The sequence below is a fragment of the Kogia breviceps genome, chromosome 1, assembly GCF_026419965.1.
Source record: "Kogia breviceps isolate mKogBre1 chromosome 1, mKogBre1 haplotype 1, whole genome shotgun sequence".
Taxonomy (NCBI): domain Eukaryota; kingdom Metazoa; phylum Chordata; class Mammalia; order Artiodactyla; family Physeteridae; genus Kogia; species Kogia breviceps.
Window position 1 is genome coordinate 200363334 of NC_081310.1, and position 17343 is coordinate 200380676.

Below are 17343 nucleotides of genomic sequence, written 5' to 3' on the forward strand. Positions count from 1 at the left end.
CCAGCAGGGCCTTTCTGCGGGCGTAGGAGTCTCTGAGGCTCCAGGCCACAGTGGCCCCCCGTCACCGGCATCCATAGGGCTGGGGCAGGGCGCGGCGCTGTGAGGCAGCTGTGAGGCCGACCCTGCCCCGGCGGTGGTGCGGGGGCCCTGGGGACCCTGCCGTGTCAGCAGCTGTGGGAGGGCGCCCTCGGCCCCTGGCCCCGCTGCCTGGCCGCCTGCCCTCCCTGCTGCCTGGGGCACAGCCCAGAGATCAGGACCGGCCCTGGGGCCTCGGGGGGCTCGCACCTGGCTGCTCCCCTCTGGAGGAGCTGGTGGAGAAAGCCCGGGCACCCCGGCTCTGACCCCCGGGCTGGGCTGAGCCCTGTCCCGCCCGCCCTGTGTAACTCTCTAGGAATTCCCAGAAAATTCCCCATGTTAACCTTGCAGACCCGGGCCGACGGCTGCGTTCCAGCACCGCCTTTGCCGTGGGACCGTGGTCTCCCCTGCAGCCTAAGCCAGGCTCGGGGTCTCCCAGGGACCCTCCCAAGGAAGTGCCAGCAGAGATGAGTGCCGAGGCGGGGGCGGGGGCTTGGCCTTGGGTGGGGCTGCAGCCCCTGCTGGTCTGCGCCGCGAGCCCCCAGGCGGGGGTGGCGCTTCCAGCAGCTGCGCCCGGTGGGCTGCGCTGGCGCCTGGCCGTCCGTGGCCTGTGGCTGTCACTGGGGGTCTCCGCTTGGCTCCGGGTCATATTCCCCAGGAGACCAGGAGAGCCGCTGCCTTTGGCCTTGAAAGGCCGGGAGGACAGAGCAGAGCCCCTCAGACCTCGTGCAGGCGGCACCGTGTGGGGCTGGGGCGGGCAGAGTGCCTGGTCCCCTTGTCACCCCACACCCGTGCGGTGTTCTGGGACACGGGGCACCCGGGTCCTCCAGGCCCCGGCTGGTGGGCTCGGGTGTGTGAGGCCACCAGCCCCAGGCGGGTGTCCGGCACTCCAGCTGGCCACGTGCCCCGTGCCGGGGGCAGCACCGTGATGCTGCCCCCACAAAGGCCGAGCAGGGGCCGGGGGGCTGTGTGTTCAGGAAGGTGCCCTCGTGGTTGGGGTCTCCTGCCTGCTCCGCCCCGCACGCCAGAGCCCAGCGCCCTGCGCAGGCCTGGCTCATGTGCCACACCATCCCAACGGACCAGAGAGTGGGGGGAGACCTGGGCCCGGGGCTGAGGGGTGGGGCTCTACCAGCTCTGGGCACAGCTGTGAGGGTGACAGTGGCGACTCCTCTGGCCTCAGTGCTGGGGGAGGCCTGGTCTCCCCAGCAAAGCCGCAGCTGGATGGGAACACACGCAGAGGCGATTCTCGGGGGAGCTCGGCTCCTTGGGGAGCAGGGCCCACTCCTGTGCCGAGCTGTCCCCGCGTGGCATCCCTGCTGAACCGCACCGGAGTGCCTTAGGCTGGGCTGCTGGTCCTGGGTGCGGGGGGGGACCTGGTTGGCAGCGCAGCCCCCCTGCTGTGGACAGGCCGATGGACAGGCTTCCGCTCTCGTGGGGCCTGTCCAGGGGGTGAGGTCGGCCCGTCCCCGCCAGGCCGTGTCACCCTGTGTCGTGGGGTCCTGAGCTCCGCCCGGCCCCGCGCCGGGCTCACTCGCGTCTCCCCCCTCGCAGACGTGAACGAGTGGGCCACTGGCAACGGGGGCCGGAGGGCCTGCGTCGCGACGCCCTGGGTGGCTCGTACTGTCGCTGCCACCCCGGCCGCCAGCTGCGGGGAGATGGCAAGACCCGCCAAGGTAGGTCTCTGGCCCGGCCCCCGGCCAGCCCGCTGCCACTGCCTGGCCTTGGTCTCAGCGCCCCTGCCCTGGCCGATCCCTGGGGCCGCCTGCTTCCCACCCCGGGCTGCTCGAGGAGGGCCACTCGGGGTCCTGGGTGGTGATGTCCAGATGCCCGACCTCTCCCCACACCTTTGGGGAGTCCGCACGTTGCTCCTGAAACTAGCCTTGGGGGAGTCAGAGAGCCTGATGTGGGTGGAGAGCACCTGGGGGCCGTGCAGGGAGAGGGCGGTGGCTCCGCTGGGGGAAGATGCGGCTGGCGGCAGGGGCGGGGCGGTGGCGGCCAGCCGACTCGCGTGCAGCTGCAGGGCCCCCCGTGAGGGACGGAGGGCGGGCTGTGTGGCCGGGCTGCACGGGGACACCGGGGACACCCTGCCCTGCCAAGGGCTGGCTGAGATCCTCAGCTCTGGGCGTGTGCCACCGCTGGCAGGCTGTCAGCAAAATCAAGAGCAGACAGAGGAAAATTCCTGGAGAGGAGAGAGGGGGACAGGTTAGCGCCGAGGCCGGGAGGAGGCAGGGGAGGGGGTGCGGGGGCTCACGCCGCCTCCCCACCTCCCGCACCCTGCTGCACCTGCGCCGCCCCTGCCCGGCCCCCGGCCCCGGGACCGGGTGGGCAGCTTGGCCCTCCCGAGAGCGCATGAGCCGGCGGCATCGGCGCTCCCTCCCCAGCTCAGCATCAGGCGGCTGCGGCCGTCTCCGAGCACCGTCTCCGGCTTTGCCAGAGGCCAGCTGTGAGCCATTCCTCAGGCTGGGGGCAGCGGCGGGGGGCCAGCCACCGGACCGGGGGTCTGGGCGCCGGGGGAGCCTGCCCTGGCCGCGGCGGTCTGTGGACGGGGCTCGCTTCCGGCGTGTTTTCCTCAGCGGCGTGGCTGGGGGAGGGGGCGAGTGCAGCGGAGAGGCGGCGGTGACCTGTGGCTCACAGCCCGGGACCTGGGGACCCTGTGCCTCTAGGGAGGGGGCGAGCAGGAGCCAGACGACGACGACGTCACCCGCCCTCGCCCTGCTGTTGGCCCTGGTTTCCCCTTCCATGGAACGAGCCCCTGGGAAGCGGATGGCAGAACTCACCCAGGCCCGCAGCCCCGCCCCAGGGCACACCGAGTGCAGGTGCAGCCGGGGGGAGGGGTACCCCTCCCCACACCTGTGTCTGCTCTCCCGTCAGCGCCCCCTAAGGTGGGGGTGGCCGCACTGGTGTCGGGAAGGAATCAGTGGCCTTGAACTTGCCAGGCCCAGGGCAGGCCCCCCATGGGCCTCAGGCCCCCTCGCCTGCCCCCAGCCTCCCCGCCTCTGCTCACCCCAGGGACGCCCGCACACAAGACACATGCTCCTGCATGGAGGTCTCCTGGCCTTTGACCCATGGGAGGTGCCCGTGCAGGGTCCCGATCCCCACCCACGTCTGCCGCTGGCGCGCCGCTGCCCTCGCCGGCCTCTCTGAGCCCCTTCTGCATCCGGCGTCCCTGCCGTGAGGCATCCCCAGCCCAGTGGCCTCCAGGTTGGGGCTGGGCTTCGGGTTTCCCGTTCCCTGCCCTCTGGTCCTCAGCCCCCAGAACCTGCAGCTGAGCAGCCTGGTCCCTTGTTGGTACCTGGGAGGCCTTGGGTCTCCCAGGTCCCGGTCAGGCCCGGCCCTGGCGGGGAGCATGCTGGGCCTGCCCCGGGGCTGGCCGTCTTCTGACTTGTGCTCTGGCCTCCCAGTCCTGACCTGGGGCCCAGCGGCCTGATGGGGTCCTGGAACACAGGTCCACAGCTTGGCTACAGCGGACGGGGTCAGCAGGCCTGGCCCTGACGGCGTTCCTTGGGAGCCTTTGGAATCCCTTAATCCACAGGGTCCCGAGGACAGGCGAGGGGTCGGCTGTTGGCTGAAGGCAGGGGTACCGGCGATACGACCAGGGAGGGGGCCAGGCAGGAGGGGTTGGCCTCAGACCCTGCACCCCGCCGCGCCTGCCCTTTCCTCCCTCCCGGCCCCTCCCCGGCCCCGGCCCCGGCCCCCCGGGAGCTTGCTGACCCCGGCTCTGCGTGTTTGGGATGGCTGGGGCTCCGAGTCACCGCGTGGCCGAGAGGGCTCTGCTGAGAGCCAAGCGCCTGCTGTTTTCTCTGTCCCCCTGCCAGCCCTGCCGCCCCTGAAATCGCAGCTCTGGAGAGTGAGCGGGGCTCTGGCGGTGGCCGCCTGGCCTAGTGCAAGCAGAGCCGATAGGAGATCGAGATGTTACCGCAGAAGACAGGACGGCTCCGCCGCTCGCGCGGGGCCGCGCGGCCGGGGGCGCGAGCCCAGAAACGGCTCCGGTGATTAATCACCGCGATAAGACTGAGTGCTGGCAGGGGGGCCTGGCCGGAGGGTGCCTCGGCCCCCGACCCGGGGAGAGTCGCCAGCCGTGTGTCTGGCATGTTCTGGGGGGCCGTGCTGGGCGGGAGCCGTGCTCCCCTCTGCTGGGGGGGCAGGTGGCTGGGGGCGGACACATCCCCCAGGTGAGGCCGCATACCTACTGCTGTCCCCCCAGCCGCCCCGGTAGGGCGTGGCCTCTGACAGGTGCCAGCCCTCCCCGCCAGACCCGAGGGCTCAGGTGGGCTCAGACCTGTGCTTTTTGGAGGTGGCGGGCCCTGGGGAGAAACGTGGGCTCCACCATAGAGCTCCTGTCCTGGGTGCGGGGGCCCTGAGCTCCTGTCCAGGGCCACCCAGCTTTCCATGTCAGCTGCTCTGGGGAGGTCACGCCAGGGTCTGACTCTGGGGTCAGCGAGGCCCAGGATGAGCCTCAGCTCAGTGCCTTGGGCGGCTCTGAACCTCAGCCTCTTCCTCTGGAAAGTGGTTCTTAGAATGTCCTTGCCTCTTAGGGGGCGTCGAGGGGACGCGGGGGAAAATACCTTGAGGTGCGTGGCCCAGCGCCCGTGGCAGGCTTCCCACACCCCCCAGGCTGGCTTCGGGGGGAGCCAGGGATGGAGAGAAGAGGGGCCCCAACCCGAGCTGAAACCCTCCCCACCCTGGCCTCGGGCCACGTGCCCTCCTGCCTAGCCTCCCTGCCTTCTCTTGACCAAGGTCTGCAGGGATGAGCCTGGAGATCTGGGCGGAGCAGGACCCCCTTTAGGCCTGGGGGGGCACCCTGGCAGGTCTCCGCCCACCCCAAGGCCCTCCCAGCTCCCTCTCCTCGCTCCCTCCCCCCACTGCTGGCTAGGGGCATGCTTAGTCCGGCTGTGAGGTGGGTCCAGTCCTTCCGTCGGGCCGGATGGTGTGGCCTGAAGCCCACAGTGACATTGGAATGGGGAGGACGTTTTTGGTCCCGTTCTGAGGGGGAAATTGATTCTGCGGGTTGGAGAAAATCAGGGCGTCTCTGTAGGGGAGACTCGGGCTTGGACTGGGGCCTCGTGGGTCCGGGCCTGAGGGCCGGCCTTCCCGTGGTGCTGGGGGTGGAATTACGCCTGAGGCGCTTCCACTCTTCGCACCCCTGTTGCCGCTCCAAGAGAAAAGGAGGGGCCTGGAAAGTGGGGTGGGGGTTGCTGGGCAGGGAGCAGCCTTTGTCGGGTGCGAGAGCTCAGCCCAACGTGGAAACGGCTGGCTCCTGCCTGGGGGCCCGGCTTGTTCCCCCCGACGCCCGGCTCCCCCCGGCCGTGGGGCATCCAGGACGGAGCTGGGGTCATTAACGGGGGTCTGTGAGAAGCCCGCGAGGGAGCAAGGCTTTGAGACAGTGGGGGCGTCCCTGCCCCCCAGCCCCCGGGGGCCCGGCATTGACGTCTGCGCGGCCCCCGCCGTGGGACCGGCCCTTCTCGAGGGCGATAGGGGCTGCTCGAAGGCCCCCGTGCTCAGGATGGCGCAGGCCGTGCCCCAGCCCCGCCTGACTGGGCCGTTGCCGTGGAACTTGTCCCGTCGGGTCCGTCCGGGTGGGGAAGCAGCCGAGCAACGTCCCGACCCGGCGAGGGTTCTCTCTCACACCCACCCGGCCCGGCTGCTGCCCGGTTCTCACCGTCCGGAGGGAGAGGCAGGAACGTGGCAAGTGACAGGCCCTGATTAGAAAGCCCCTGGGGCTCCAGCCCTGGGCTGACCCGGGCCAGCTGTGCTGTCCTGCGGCCACGGGGGAGGAGAGCAAGGGGAGCTGCTAGGGACCCTCATCCTGGCGCCCTGGACGGGTGGGTCCCGTCGGCACTTCCCCCGGCCCTTCGTGGTGGGCTTTCTCTGACCCCCCCCTGCTGTGGCCACACTTGGTCCCCGCCCCCGACGGCAAGACCCCCTAAACGGGGAGTTTCGGGAGCCTTTAGCGCTAGGAGGACTCTTGCACTTCCCGGGTAACCCAGCTTCCCCAAGTCAGGAGAGCGGGAAGGGTGGCAGGACTCTGGTGCGGAGGTAAAGAAGGCCGCCCGGGGCCCACACTCCGCGCCAGGCTCCGGTTGCGGCCGCCACGCCTGTCCTGGGCTGCATAGCCCCCATCTTATGAAGCGGAGCGGGAGGCCCAGAGAGGGGCAGGAGTGAGTTCAGGGTCACACAGCTGGGGGTGGCAGGGGGGAGGGATGAAACCCAGAGCGAGGTCGTGGGCCCCCCTGGCCCCAGGCCCCACCGAGGCCAGCGCTCAGGCGCCGTCTAGGGCTCGCCTTCCAGCCTTCGGGAGCCGGGACAGGCTCCTTGCTCTGTCCGCACGGCCAGCACTAGCGGTGCCGGCACAGAGGGGGCATCCAGCACGTATCTATTGAGCGACCTGCTCTTGCAGATGCAGAGACTGAGGCGGAGACGTGACCCGGTGGGCTTGTCGTGCGCCTGTGGACCGCGGATCCCAGCGTCAGTGAACTTGGGCCTTCAAAGCCCCGGCCTCATTCCTGTGAGGGCTGGAATCGGGGCCTTCCCTGGGCCAGATCCTCTGGCTGTGCTCCGGACACGAGTGAGGAAGCTTGGCCCTGGGCTGCGACCCCTCCGGGCAGGATGGCACCGTTTCCGGCGAGGTGTCTACGCCAGAGGCCTCCTCTGTCAGAGGTGCTGAGTTAAAAGCTTTCATTTGCCGACTCTGGCTAGTTCATCCCTCTCGTGAGCAGATTCTGGCAGGTTCATTTTTGGTTCAGGCCAAGACAGGAAAGACAATAGCCCACAAAGTCAGCAGTGAGAGCCAGCCAGTGACGGAAAGACAGGAGGCCTGCCCCTCGAGGGCCTGCCTGGACCCCGGCCCTGGACAGTTTCCTGGGAGGAGACCCCAGGGCGTGCAGCCTGCAGGCATCTGAGTGGCTACCACCGCCCGTGGGGCGTGCAGGCCTGGACTCGGGGGTGGCAAGGCCGGGTTCTCATTCCTGAGCCTTGACCCCGTCCAGGCGTGACCCTCGGAGGCCGCAGTCCTCAGACTTGGGGCTCAGTGAGAGGAAGCAGACACATCCTAACGGTGAACCTCAACACACCCGAAACCCTGTGGCTGGGGCAGCTGCCGTGGGGAGGACGGGCCCTAGGCAGAGAAGACGGAGGGGACCCAGCAGAGGAGTCAGGCTGGATCTTGCCCCCATCCTGGAGGCCAGGGCTCCTGGGCCAGGGAAAAGGAGGCTCCAGGCAGCCACTTTCCTCCTGAATCACAGGGGTCCCAGCTTTGCTTCCCAGTGGTCCAGGGGCTGCAGCTGAGCGGCGGGGGCCATAGGGGTGACTCGGAGCTCACCGGGGCCCCTGGCCTCAGGAAGGCAGACCCTTCCGCTGTCTGTGTGGCTCCCAAGAGTAGAAGCAGCCCCTCCTTGGCCGTACTGGACGGGGGCTCGCAGGCTGGCGGGGTGGGCCGGGCCCCTCGCCGCCTGCCCTGCCTCTCTGCCTGGCAGGTGGGAGAGTTCTCCTCTATCACCACGGGTCCCCGCAGGCCTCTTCCATCCTAATTGGGTTCTCCTGCTGCCTGTGTCTCCCGCGGCCTCTTATCTGTGTCCCTCCCAACGGTAACGAGGCTGCACCTTCCCCACCACGCCCAGTATCTTCTCCAGCCTCCCACCCCCGTCCTCTCATCCCCTCTCTGCTCCCGACCCCCGTGGGCGGCTGGGCTCCTGACCCCACGGAGCCCTCAGCCAACCCCCCAGATCCCGTGGTCAGATCCCATCGCGCCCCGTTCCCTGGGGTCTGGCCGGAGCAGCTCTTGGGTGGGGTGGGAGCCGCACCAGAACGCAGAGGGGAGAGTTTTCCTTCTGCCTGGAGAGGAAACAGTTGAAAAGATCCCGCGAGATGCCTGTGCGATGAGACCTGTGTAAAGGCCTTGGGGGAGGCGGGGGAGCTCAGGGCGGGGACTGGAGGTCCCGCGGCTTAGAAACTGCTCCTGCTCTTTATGCGCCTGGTGGCCATGTCAGAGCTCTGTCTGCGTGGCAGGTGGCCTTGAGGACTTACGGGCGCCATCAGGGCCTCAGAGGCAGGAGAGGCCGCAGGAGCCCTGCCAGCTACAGCCTGGGCACCTTGGGAGGCGGCATGAGCGCTGTCTGGCCCCAGTGCCCAGCCGGACCTGGCTGCCGCCTCCATGACCCCAGTGTTCTGTGAACAGGTTTGGCCTTTGGGTGAGAAGAGGGCAGCAGGAGGAGTGGTCGAGGGGGCCCAGCAGGCTGTGTGGGTGGCTGGAAGGGGGCCGTCGGTGTGCTGCTTCGTTCAGGCCGGCTGGGCGTCCGCTGTGGGCTAGGCCCAGGCACACGGCTTTGGCCAGACGCCTCGCCTGGCACTTAACCCTCTTGGGCGTCTCCTGCCTCTGCACCAGCAACCCTGCACCTGCCCCCCAACTCCTCCAAGTCCGTCTTCACACCGCGCCCCGCCCCCACCGGTCCGAAGGCCGGCCCAGGCTCACCTCCTCCAGGAAGCCTTCCCATCACTCCGCCTTCACCATCTCCCCTCCACCGAGTACAGCACGAGCTCCGGGCTGTCCGGGTGTCCCTTCTGCGCTCACTGCCCCCAGGAAGCTCAGATGTCCCCAGGGAGAGCCAGGCGTCGGGGGCCGTGCCCGTGGCGGGGGTGTGTCAGCATTCCAGGCCTCGGGCACCCCCCGGGGCTGGACCCGGCCTCACCCTCGCCTTCACACGGCCCAGGGGAGTGAGTGGAGGCCGCAGAGAGGGGCTCGTCACGCGCACACACACGTGCACATGTGGGCAGGGGGCCTCCGGTACGGCTCCGTGTCCTCCCCGGGGGTAGCCCGTGCCTTGGGTTCCTTGGCGCAGGGCGGGGTCTGGACGCCCCCCAGCTGTCTGGTCTCTGGAGGAGAGCATGTGTGACGGCGGCTGCTTCGTCCTGGGCTCTCCAGGGGCCCATGTGTGTGAGAGGAGGGGGCCTGGCCCTGGCCCGGGGCAGCTGCCGGCAGGAATGGCAGCTGGACTCTTGGAAACAACCGTGGTTTTCATTTTCCTTCCCTCGGCTCAGGTGAGGGCCAAGGCGGGTAATGGGTTCGCTCTGAGGCTGATGCTGGGACGGCTGGAGACCAGGCCTGGCCTCTGCTCCTGAAACAGCGCTGCGGCGGCGGCCCTGGGACAGGGTGGGAGGGACATTTGGGGGCAGATCTCCTGGGCCTGCGTGGGGGCAGGGTGGACCCCAGGCTGAAATCTGACCTCCTGGTCTGGTCTGGGCTGGGCTCTGGACATCCAGGGTGGAAGCAGCCAGGCGGGCCGTCTGTCCCCGGGCGGCAGGGCAGGAGATGGCGAGGAGGGCTTTTGGGCCGAGAGGCAGATTGAAGAGAAGCCTGAAAGAGAGGCCTCCTTCCAGCACCTTCCTGGCCCTGCAGCTGGGGCCCTGTGGGGGCCGTCCGATCGCCGGCCGGCCCTGCTCACGGCCCCCGTGCCCCTCGCAGCCGCCCGCTGGCTCCCACGCTGCTTTCTTTGCCGTCAGGGTCCTCGAACCAGCCTCTGCCCCCCAGCCCCGAAGCAGTCACGTGACACCCAACTTCAGGGGGAGGCGGAGCCCAGGCCTGTGGCCCCCCTGCCCCTCCGCCAGCTCGCACCACCTCCTTCCGGGTCCGCCTGTCCACCTGTGAGTGGGCCCGGTCCGGCCCCAGCCCCGGGAAGTGCCTGGCACAGAGGCCGCTGCGGGTGGTCAGCAGGTGGCCGGCAACTGCTATCCCACCCGGCGTCTGTTGTGCCCGTAGACCGCCATCCTCGACACCGGGGCACGGGGGGTCACGGCGGTGACCTCTGGGGACTTCTCTGAGAGTCGCTCCTCTCTCTCTCTCGCACCCCCACCTGCCTTCAGAAGCCTTAGTTCCTCCTGAGAAGCTGGGACCTGGGAGTGCCCCGTCCCCCAGCCCCGCGGGAAGGGCCAGGGTTCCCCCCTCGGGCTGGGCAGGGCGCCCGGGCTTGGTCTCCTCCTGTCCCGCTGGATGGCCTCCTTGTCCCACGTCTTGACCCCTAGGAACCTGGGGGGAGACATGAGGCCGCCCCCCGGCCCCTGCAGGCATCTCATGCTCCCAGGCCCAGCCAAGCTCCCCCAGCGCCCGCTCTGCATGCAGAGGCCGAGGCAGCCTGCACGGGCACCACCTCCCTCTCAGCAGATTGGCAGCATGCGGTCAGGTCCCCTCACCGTGTGGCAGGGTGAGACGGGGCCTCGAGAGGCCTCACGGAGGGCTTCACAGAGGAAGTGTCCGTGAGCACAAGGGACAGATACCACGTGGATGGGGGAGGGGAGGAAGCTTGGTCCTGTCCTGCTTCCTGCCAGCCCCAGGAACACGGCAGTTCTGCCCCTAAAGCCCCGGGGTCATGGGCCTCTGACGGGATGGGCCCAGCCCTAAGAGGGAGCCGTGGCATTGTACGGGGGGCAGCCGGGGGCCCTCGCTCCAGCCAGGGCCCTGGCAAAGGAGCTCGGTGGCCACCCAGCTTGGAGAGGAAAGCTGGAGCCGGCCTGGCGGGTGGAGGGTCAGCTCCTTCTCTGCTGACACACAGACATTCCACCGGGCAGAGACACCCAGCCCGAGTCTCCGCATCGGGAAAGCATTTCCCAAACAGCTTCCAGACCACAGCCGCGGGCCTGGATGTGCTCGGTGGCACCGAGGAGGCTCTGTCTGAGCTGCTGGTGGCATTCTGCGCTCGGTGGCTTGCTGCCATCACGGCTGTGCCAGAGTCCCCACGCCCAGCCTAGTGGGGATGGAGGCCCAAAGCCATCTGCCCCCCCCACCCCCGGTCCTTAAGGGAGGTACCGCCTAAGCTCATCCATATCACGAGCTGTCTCGGGCTCTGGAGACCTGAACGTAGCTCTCAGCTGGGTGGGGAGACATCATTGTTTCTCAGAACCATGTCCTGCCCAGAGTGGGCACACAGGTCCTCGAGGAATGAGGGGAGGGAGGGAGGGAGGGAGTGAAGGCTGAAGTGTGAAGGAGGGATGGGCCAGCAGCAGGGGCGAGCACAGAGGAGGCAGAGGCTGGCTCCGGGAGTGAGCGGGCCGGGGAGTCTTGCAGAGAAGGGCACCTCTGAGTTGGTCCCCGACAGATGCATAGGAGCTCACCGTTCGCAGGCGGGAGGTAGGGTGGGCATCTCGGCTGCTGTGGAAGCTGGGGCTCTGGGTGGGCGAGCCGGGATCTGGAGCCAGTACCTCCCAGAAACGCTTTGCCCGGGGTCCAGCTCTGATGCTGAGAGCCCTTTGGTGGCCTGGCCTGGAGGAGCCCAGCACTGGGTTCTGGCCGACAGTCCGGGGCCCCTGTGGCGAGGGGCAGTGGAAGAGCAGGAGAAACCCCATGGTGGCCCGACTCAGGTACACCTCTTCCTGCTCGGCCTCTACCCCCCACCACCCAGAACCCACTGGCTGCCTCCCAACAGGGAGCCGCTGGGCACCTGCTGAGGCCATGTCTCCAGGAGCCTGGAGGAGGGTGCATAACGCAGACAGGATTTAGGTCAGACCTGGCCCCCGTCGGTGGCCCCCTGTGCTGCGTGACCTTGGGCAGGTCATTTCTCCTCTGGAAAAGGACTGTACGAGAACGTCCGGGCCACCGTGTGCAAAGGGCAGGGCCCAGGGATGCCCGAGGAGGACGCCTGGCTGGTGGGTTCCTTTCTGGGCAGAAAGAGGGTTTAATTACAGGCATGTCTGGGAGGGACACAAGGGAGAGGTGGACGGGGCGTGCTCGGCGGGAGAGGAGGAAGAGGCAGGAGGGCCAGCGGCAGCCCCTCCTGGCCGGTCGGTGCGTGAGGAAGGATGCTGAGGGCACGCCCCAGGCCTCATGTAGCTCTTGACGGCTTCCAGAGCAGAAAAGTCAGTGTTTTCTTTACCCAGATTTGAGGTGGCGAAGCATCTGAGAAGCCTCCTTGTGCTTCAGGAGCTGCCCCTGGACACTCAACTGGCTTTTTTTTTTTTTTTCCCCCGCTGCGCTGCACGGCATGTGGGATCTTAGTTCCCTGACCAGGGATTGAACCCGTGCCCCCTGCAGTGGAAGCGCAGAGTCTTAACTGCCGGACTGCCAGGGAAGTCCGTCAACTGGCTTTTTTACTGGCCGATTTCCTCCTTCCTGGCCCCTGTGGACACATGGCAAGGGACATACCTGGCCCCGTTTTTCCTCCCCATGTCATGTGTATTGCACAGCTGCAGGCCCACGGGCCCCTGAGCTGGTCTCCTCCAGCCCCCTGCCCACTGTACAGATGAGGATACTGAGATCCAGTGGGGGCCTGGGACTTCTCTGTGTCATCCAGCTCTTTGGTGGGCTGGGACCCACGTCTGCTGCCCCCAGACCTCTCTGCTCTTCTCCAGCCCGTGCCCCCTTGCCGCGTGCTGGAGACGGGGTCTGAAGCAGCCCATCCCTGCCCCAGGAAGGCTGAGGCAGTGCCTGACCCCCCTTGCCCCCCTCAGCTCAGGCCGGGATGTGAGTTGGAGTCCAGGTGGGTATAATAGGGTGGTGGCATCCCCGGGCTGGGACGAGAGGCCAGAGGAGTGATCCCCGGCCGGCATGTGGGTGCTGGGGTTGGGGAGGGTCGAGGGGTACCGGGGTGGCGGCTCTTGGGGGATCCGGACAGTCCTTGGGTCCCTTGACCCTTCCCAGGCCTTCCCAGGCCAGCCTGGCTGCATCCTCCACGGGGCAGGGCTCCAGCACACTGGCCCTGCGACACTCTGCTCTGGACATGGCCGTGGGCCCCCCACTGCTCGGCCTGGGGGTGTCTGCCTGGGCGTAGGGCCTGGCAGGGGATCCGGTGTGCAGACCTGGCTGCCGACTCTTAGTGGCTCCCAGTGAAGTGCTTTCCTCACCGTCTCACAGTCCCCATATAAAGCGGGTCTGTGCTGACCACCCTGCATTACAGACTTAGGCACAGAGAGGTTCCCGGCTCCGTTGAGGCCACACAGCACCGCCCCTCACTAGCAGAGCTGGGGCTGGGCAAGGGGTTGACCTGCCTTGTCCCATAGAAAGAAAAGTGGAGCTACACAGGAGAGCCATAAAAATGATTAGGCAGCTAATTCACCTTTTCATATCCATACCAAGAAAGCGGTGTTTTACTCTCAGCCCACACCTCAAGGGGCCACTTCAGGGAGACGGTCCCCCAGGGCGGGTGCTGACGTGGGAGCCCAAGCAGCCCTGTTGTCGGTTGGTCAGGGTACTCTCCGAGTCAGTGTTTCCCTCTGGTGTCCCTCTGCGCTTCCCTGAGGGACAGGGCTTGTCGCCACACCCCCTGCCCCCTGCAGCCTGGCTGGGGCTACACAGGCATGTTTCTGTTAGCGTCATCGGCAAGCGACTGAGATGCACGTTGCAGTGTAAACAGTGCTGGCCTGCGTGGAAGGCACAGCTCAAAGGGTCACCCGGCCGTGTGTCTGTCGGGGGATTTATGGAGGCTCCCCTGGGTGACAGCCTGGGGCCCACGGGCTGCAGTGCTTCCCAGAGGGAGGGCAGGAGAGAAGCTCACCCAGGAGGCCTGGGCAGGCAGGCAGGCAGGCCCATTTCTGCACTGCTGGGCATCTGGTGGGTGGGGGATGAGTTGCTTCTGGGCTGCAGACAGGACCCCACAAGGAGAGATGGTGCCTCTCTCCCGTGAGCTCGAGGTCGCTGCCGTGAGCCCTGCCCACAGGTGGGCGGCGCGGAACGCTAGCTAACACTTTCTGGGGAGACGGAGGGCCGGGTTAGGAGGGGTGCCGCGGGTGAGCCATCGGGGGTCAGCACAGGGCTGCCCGAGATGAGGAGCTGGGGGCCAAGCTCCCATCAGGCCTGAAGGCACAGGTCGCTCGGATGCACAGCCGCTGTGACCCCACCAAACTCGGGCAGGGCTGCTTCAGACACATCTGGGACCGCAGGCTGTGCCCCTGAGCAAAGAGGGGTCCAGGGCTCTGGTGCAGCCTGACACCTGGGGTTCAGGCCCTCCCCTCCCTGCCGTATGGTCCAGTGGAGGGCATGGCAGTGCCGCGTGCTGGACACTGGGCTTGGGGGCTGCAGGAGTCTTCACCCCCAGGGTCTCCACGACGGTTGTGTGGCCTCAAAGTGCCTCCGTGCCCCACTCTCCCCAAACTTTAAGGAGCTCAACCCCGTCAAGCTGCCTCTGCAGAGCCCGGGGCCTTGCCAGGGTGGCCTCCATCGGTGCTTTGGGTTCTTTCACGTGTTGTTGCAGGGACCCGGTCCGTGCGAGCGCCTGTGTGCGTCTGCGTGTCCACGTGGGGCTGCGTGCCCCTGTGGATGGGTCAGGGTGTGTGTCCCGGTGCGCGAATGAGCTCTTAGGAATGCGCGGGGCGGGTGGGCGGCGCGCGGCGGGGGGGGGGCGCGGGGGGGGGGGACCGGCCAGGCCCAAGGGGCGGGAGCGGGGCGGGGCCTGGCGGCAGCGGGGATTTGGCCTTTACCTGCGAGGGGCGGGGTCGGAGGGAAAGCGGGGAACGGAAAGGCGAGGGGCGGGGCGTGCTGGCCCACAGCGGCTCCAGCGGCACCAGAGGCGCCGGCGGAGCGGAGCAGAGAGCAGAGGGCGCGCGTGCCGTCCGCAGCCGCGAGGGAGCGGACTGGCCATGGAGGCGCCCCGGGGCCGCGGCGGGCTGGCGGTGCTCTGGTGCCTCGGGCTGCTGGGGGGCCTGGCGCGCGTCGCGGGCACGCACTACCGCTACCTGTGGAGGGGCTGCTACCCGTGCCACCTGGGCCAGGCCGGCTACCCCGTGAGCGCAGCTGACCGGAGGCCAGGTGGGCGCGGCGGGCTCTGCGCGGGCGGGCGGGACCGGCTCTGATCCGAGGGCGCTGCTTTTGTTTCCTCGTTAACGTTTGCGCCCCGGGGCGGCTGGCAGCGCGACTGGAGGGAACGGGGCTGGGACAGGGTCCCCTGTGTCCTGAGTCTGATGACACTCCTGTCCCCTCTCTGGCCTGGCTGCGGGGGCAGCTGACAGCAGATCGGGCTCTTGACCAGAGGGAGGAGGAACATCTCCCTGCCTTTGCTGGTGGGCACCGGGGCTGTACTCCCCCATGGCGCTGGCAGCTCGGGGGGTTAAGCAGGAGAGTAGGGTAGGCTCAAGAGAGAGGCCCTTGGGTTTCCCTTTCCAGGGTCCCCAGAGCCCAGGGCCCTTGGGGGAGTGTGTGTAGGTGCAGCAGGTGACGTCCTGTCGCCTCACCCCAAGGCTTGGGAGCGTGGTCAGCTCAGTGGGCTGCAGGGTCAGCTGGCAGGACCCCAGCAGCCCACGGGAAGCGGCTGCACCCTCGTTCTGCGTCCATCCCGCCTCTCCCTGCCGTTCAGATCTGGTGCCTATGCTGGGCCAGCCTCCTGCAGGGAGCTCCTGTGAGTGTCCGTGGGGTCCATGGAGTTTGGAGTCTGGCAACCTCAGACGCGAGGTGGCGTGCGGTGTGCAGTGAGTCGTCACTTGGGATGCTCTGGAGGACACCCAGCTTGGGGCAAGGCTGCGTCTCCCCACGCAGCCTGAGGCCCGGCCACCGCACCTGCCACCTGCGCCGGGGCTCCGAAGCCTCAGGACTGTACCTGGGCCACAGCCATCTGGCCGGCAGGAGCAGGCAGGTCCAGAGCGGGGCTCTTTTAAAGAAAAGCGGGGCCAGGATTGGGCTCCCGTCCAGGCCCTTGCTGGCCCCTGAGTGTGGCTCTGTACGGGGCATCTGGTCTCCTTGGAGATGTCAGCCCCGCTCAGCTGTCCTCTGGGCCGGGCTGGGCCGCTCTCTGCCAGAGGACACACAGGTCACTGAGCTGCAGGGCTGGACTGTGACAAAGACCCCTGCTTCCCCAGCTCTGTCGCTCAGCCAGCGGGGGCCCAGACCCCATCCCCACAGGGGACGCAGCCCTCCCACTGCGTGGCTCAGGCAAAGTGACACTGTCACTCCACCACTGGTGGCACTAAATGCTGTGAAACTGTGTGACGTCCAAGGGCCTGGTGCTGGGTGCGGCTGGGCAGGGCTGGGCTTTGGGAGCCGGGAGCCCCCGCTCTGTTCTGAGAACTGCTTGGGCTTGTGGAGGGACCAGGAGAAGGGCCTGCGGATAACGGGGTGCGCCTTCTGGGGTGAGGGCCTTGCGGCACGTTTGGGGGGAAGCAGGACTCCAAACTTGGTAACCACCGAGCGGCGCTTTCTGGCAGGATCCCAGGGGGCTTAGACTTTCCCGTAAGTGTGGCTGAGATTTCAGAAGGGGCTTACTTGGGGTGGTCTCCGCAGGGGCTGCATGCGCCTGGGTTCCCAGCGGCGTCACGATGGGCTCCCCGAGGCACCGTCACCATCGCCCAGCTCAGCAGGCGCCAGAAGTCCAGCGGGCTCCCAGGGGAGCTGGCCCTGTGTCTGTACAGTGACGTGTCCCCGCGTGCCGGTGTGTGACACAGTCCTCATCACCGGGCTTCCAAACCCCCAGTCACACATTCTCAGCTGAGGGTGACAGTGAGACCCCGGGGACTGTCCTGCTGAACCCTGGCCTCGCTGTTCCTTAAAATAGCCCTGCTCGTGGCCTGCCTGCTCCCACCGGCCAGAGCGCCGTAGCCCAGAGGTGGTCTCAAGGCTTCAGAGCCCTGGGCTTTCAGACAGCGCCCCGGTGCGGTGGGAGCTGCACGGGGCGGAGCGTCTGTACCCCAGGCTGGGTGTCGTTCCCTGGCTCTCTGGAGACAGCCTCCAAGCTCCCTTTCAGCTGGGGGTGCCTGCGCTGCCTTGGGGACCAGCCCCACTCCGTCCCGTCCGGGAGAGCCGTCCATGTGCCCTCTGGCGTGGAGAACGGCACAGACCGGCCCAGGGGATGGCTGAGCAGGGCCGACGTCTCCAAGGAGACCAGATGACTGTACGTTTTCTGCTGTAGTTTCAGAGTCCAAGGGGCCAATGCTCGGCCGGGGTCTCAGGGCAGCGGCCCCACTGCCGGGGTCACCAGGTGGAGGCAGCGCGGCATGCTGGTGAGGGCAGGCCTGCATCACGGGACCCAGGGCACTGCCGCCAGCCCCTCAGAGAGCACCGTGGCCCTCGCTGTGGGCGTCAGGAGGCCAGGCTGGGCAGAGCGGACTTTTGGGAACCTGGATTTCCCGCTTGGGTGGTCTGAGCCTCTGTGACTCTGGAGAGACCGCTAAGATACTTATGCACTCTGTGTTCGTTTCCCATGGCTGCTGGGACACATTACCCCACCCTGGTGGCTTAAAACCACCCAGGTCTGGTACCTTACAGTTCTGGAGGTCAGAAATCTGAAAAGGGTGAACGTGAAGGTGCTGGCAGAGCTGGTCCCTCCTGGAGGCCCCAGGGGAGCATCCGTTCCCTGCCTCTTC

The 17343-nt window shown here is 67.7% G+C and overlaps 1 protein-coding gene across 2 annotated transcripts in view; it reads left to right on the plus strand.

Annotated features, from left to right (window-relative positions):
• The window catches only part of MEGF6 (multiple EGF like domains 6), a 96215-nt gene that overhangs the window by 43000 nt on the left and 35872 nt on the right, over positions 1–17343 (plus strand). Inside the window, exon 1 of one of the 2 annotated variants that reach the window (XM_067018919.1) lies at positions 14496–14800. The exons of the other annotated variant lie outside the window; for it this stretch is intronic. Coding sequence (XP_066875020.1) covers positions 14632–14800 — 169 coding nt within the window. The 5' untranslated portion in view covers positions 14496–14631. Of the gene's footprint in view, positions 1–14495; positions 14801–17343 lie in introns of those variants that run through there. 2 annotated transcript variants of the gene reach the window in all.